This window comes from Rhododendron vialii, chromosome 1a, assembly GCF_030253575.1.
Source record: "Rhododendron vialii isolate Sample 1 chromosome 1a, ASM3025357v1".
NCBI lineage: Eukaryota > Viridiplantae > Streptophyta > Magnoliopsida > Ericales > Ericaceae > Rhododendron > Rhododendron vialii.
In genome coordinates this window covers 29,888,139-29,892,221 of record NC_080557.1, presented here as the reverse complement: position 1 = coordinate 29,892,221, position 4,083 = coordinate 29,888,139, and the positions used below count along the sequence as shown (strand labels likewise).

The 4,083-nt window shown below is 48.3% G+C and overlaps 1 protein-coding gene across 1 annotated transcript; it reads left to right on the top strand.

Moving 5' to 3' along the window:
• The first annotated feature begins 566 nt into the window (after positions 1 to 566).
• On the top strand, positions 567 to 2,664 carry LOC131330245 (uncharacterized). Its single transcript, XM_058363755.1, has 2 exons — positions 567 to 923; positions 2,605 to 2,664. The coding sequence occupies exons 1-2, from the start codon at positions 567 to 569 to the stop codon at positions 2,662 to 2,664; spliced, it is 417 nt and encodes a 138-aa protein (XP_058219738.1).
• The last annotated feature ends 1,419 nt before the right edge of the window (positions 2,665 to 4,083 follow it).

Sequence of the window (4,083 nt, the reverse complement as noted above, 5' to 3'; positions counted from 1 at the left end):
TACTGATCTCTCGGATGGATCCTCTCAAGTATCTATTCGAGAAGCCAGCACTTACCGGTAAGCTAGCACGTTGGTTGCTCTTGTTGGCAGAATTCGAAATCAAGTACATCACTCGCAAGTCAGTGAAAGGAAGAGCGGTGGCAGAGTTTTTGGCAGATCGTCCGATTGATGGCCCAGAGCACACAGAATTTCAATTTTCGGATGAAGATGTGATGTCAACGGTCAATGAAACGTGGGTGTTGTACTTCGATGGAGCCGCAAATCAGAAAGGATTCGGGATTGGCACACTGCTGGTCTCGCCTGAGGGGTCGCATATTCCCCTCGCATTCAAGTTGAACTTCGAAGTTACGAACAACGAAGCTGAGTACGAAGCATGTATTGTGGGGATGGAAGCCGCATTGGAGATTGGTGTCAAGGTGCTAGAAGTCGTCGGAGATTCCAACCTGGTTGTATCGCAAGCAAATGGAGAATGGAAGGTTAGAGACGAGAAAATGAAGCCGTATCATCAGCAACTCGATGAACTTCTCCCGAATTTTCAAAAGGTAACCTTCACGCATGTACCGAGGATGAAGAACCGCTTCGCAGATGCCCTGGCCATTTTAGCATCCATGCTGGAACTTTCAATTGGGGTGAAGCTAAGGCCTGTCATGATTGAGCAGAGGGGAAAACATGTGTACGACTATGTCATGAACATCGACGAACCGGACGATGGACTCCCATGGTTCTACGATATCCGGAATTTCGTCGAGAAAGGGAAGTTCCCTATGGATTCAACTAAGAAGGATCGAATCGCACTGCAACGACTCGCATCTCAATACATCATCTGTGGAGGACAATTATACCGGCGATCTCCTTGCGGAGTTCACAAGCTGTGTGTTCACGGGGACGACATCAAAGCAGTAATGGAGGAAGTTCACGAAGGGGTTTGTGGACCTCATATGAATGGGATGATGCTGGCTAAGAAGGTGTTAAGCCTAGGCTACTATTGGTCTACCATGGAGACAGATTGCATCGAGTACGTACGCCGGTGCCACAAGTGCCAGACTCATGCCAACTTTATCCATGTTCCGCCCTCGGAGTTACACTCGATGGCAACGCCATGGCCATTCTCCGCTTGGGGCATTGATGTCATTGGAAAAATCACGCCTGCAGCTTCTAATGGTCACAGGTTCATCTTGGTGGCAGTCGATTACTTCACTAAGTGGGTCGAAGCAGCTTCATACAAAACTTTGACGACGGTTCAAGTGGCTCACTTCATCAGGCAAAACATCGTTTATCGGTATGGGGTCCCTCAAGCATCCGTATCTGATAACGGTGTTCATTTCAAGGGAAAAGTTCTGGAACTCTTTGAGGAATTCAAGATCCAAGTACATCATTCAACCACTTATCGCCCACAAACGAACGGGGCAGTCGAAGCAGCAAACAAGATTATTAAGACGATTCTGGAATGGACTACTCAGTCAGCAAGAAATTGGCACGAACAGCTACCACTAGCTTTGTGGGGATACCGGACGTCTATCCGCACACCGACAGGGGTAACACCCTACTCTTTGGTGTACGGTATGGAAGCCGTTCTCCCTATCGAGCTAGAAGTGCCATCTTTAAGGGTCATGGCAGAATGCGGAGTGGACGAAGCTGAATGGATCAGCGGAAGGTTCGAGGAACTCATGCTATTTGATGAAAGAAGGCTGCGCGTGCTATACCACATTCAGGGCTATCAGCGAAGAATCGCCCGGGCATTCAACAAAAAGGTGAAGTCAAGGGACCTACAAGAAGGGGACATGGTAGTCAAGGAAATCCGTGCGCCAATTTTCGACTTACGAGGGAAGTTTTGACCTAAATGGGCAGGGCCCTACATCATCAAGACCATCCTCTCTGGAGGAGCAGCTTCAATCGTCGACCTTGATGGCAACGAATTTGCGAATCTTGTCAATTTGGATCAACTCAAACGTTATTATCCCTGAGAGAGCTCGCTGGGCCGAAAACCGCAAGGGCGGGCGGTTCCAGGCAAAAGTTAGAGCAAGCCTGCTAGGTTGAAAACCCGAGAGGGCGGCCTAGGCAAAAGTTAAGGCAAATAATCAAAGAAAAGCTCGCTAGACCGAAAACCCGAAAGGGCGGTACTAGGCAAAATTTAGAGCGCAAAAGGAGAGTGTCAATACCCGAGTGAACCCGTAGCCTGAACTACGTACGGGCCTGACTCTCTTTTATGAGGGATACGTAGGCAATCTCGTCCCGAGATTCGGTCCTAATTCCTAAATATCAAAATCCGATCCCAAATCAAGTCCAAAACGACAAACCCAAAACGCTTTTCAGAGCCGCATGTGATCAAATGAACCAAAAGGGGGAAACCCTTAATCAGTCGATTTTATTCAGATTACTTCTTTATTATAAGCTGAGCATGAAAATGAAAAAGCACAAAATCAAAGCACACTTTTTATTTCAAAGTCTGGCAAAGTAAGCAGTCAACCCATCCTTGCTTTCACATCCCTCCTTAGCCATTTGCGGTACCTTCCGGTCGAAGCAATAGAAAACAGTGGGTCACTTGGCTCGGTCCTATGAGTCCCCCACGACCGAGTGTAACTCCGAAGGCCCGGAATGTTGAAGGGAGGGAGACGAAGCATTTCAGAACCCGACTGCGGCACCTCCTGGCTAAGTCCGAGCTGACGGAGAACACGAAAGGGTGGGTAGAAGGAGAAGCCTGTCAAGCCAGCCACAAACACATGTGTCGAGCCCATGTTGCCAATAGTCATAACAGGAAGCCTCAGCCAATGGCACCGCCAAGCAATGTCATCTTCCTCTGCAGAAGCAAGGAAATCAGCCCAATCATCTTCAGTCCCATACATCACTTGAAAGGGACGGTTCCATCCACTTGCGCGATACCACCAATCATTGACTGGGGATGTCAACAGACTCACTTTGTCGCAAAGCCACATCTGTCAAAAGAGAGAAAACAAGTGAGGGACCAGATAAAGCCTGAACCGAGTGTCGAGGTAAAATGAATGAGGGAAATAGAAAAAGGGGAGTTGAGTGAGGTCCCTCACCTGCAACAACAGCGGGCTACCACCAAAAACCCTTGTGCAACCAGCATGGATAGCATCTAACCCCATCAAGGTTTCAGCAAGAACCAATGGCGCAACATCCTTACGAGCCTCAATCTGAGCAGCAACTCCCACCAGTAAGGAATTGGGCTTACCAACGGACGAAACCAACAAGAAGGCCACCAGGAGGCAAATGCAACAAGCCATCATCCTGCGACCTTGGTGCTCAAAATCTGTCAAGTCCCCAGGTGGGCTGAACCTCTCGTACAACTGCACGATGTTAATGGCATTACCCCGAGTAAGAAACTCAGCGGCGTTACCACTAACACCCAGCTTTGCCTTCAGAATATTCTTCACGCTCTCCTTGATCATAGGAACAACCGGCTCAGTAGAGTCATGGCTTCCGAGATAAGCATGAAACTCCTCGACGGTGGGGCACAGTTCTTGAGAATCGAAGCGAAAGACATGCACCTCCGGATCCCAGAAGCGTGCCGTTGCGTGCAGCAAGACGGGATGAATTGCAACCTCTCGAAGATATCTTAGGGCATGAAGCCGATGCCCTCGGAAGTTCAGCCAGTCAATGCCTTCAAGACTATCCAACCAAGGGCGAAGTAAGGCTTGGTTTAGCATGGTGATGGAAAGAATGGATTTTTGAAGGGAAATGATGAAATGAAGTGTGAATGGCTTACCAAAGGAGAGCTTGGTATTTATAGAAGCTTAAAGTGGGCAACACCACTTCCCCACCAGCCTTGAAACTCACCAAGTTTATCATTTTCAAAATCTTTTCAAAATTCAAACTTTGGAAACTTGGAAAATATTGGAAAAACCACAAGTCAAGCTTTGGGAAACCATTCTGTTCTGGGGGAGTAGCTAGTACGAAGCCATTCAAGTACATTGAAAACGTGCGAACAGATGAAAACAACAAAGGACAGCCAACAAGTGGCATTGGGAAACAGCAGGGGGCAGTCCATGACAGAAGTCCCGAGCGCTCGGGAGTGGGGTCCCAAACGCTCGAGACTACTCTCGAGCGCTCTAGAGTTCTGCT

Coding starts and splice junctions, on each gene's coding strand:
- LOC131330245 (XM_058363755.1), top strand. CDS start 567: ATGAAGAACCGCTTCGCAGATGCCCTGGCCATTTTAGCATCCATGCTG. Junction 924..2,604: donor TGGAGGAAGTTCACGAAGGG/GTTTGTGGACCT, acceptor GGAATGTTGAAG/GGAGGGAGACGAAGCATTTC.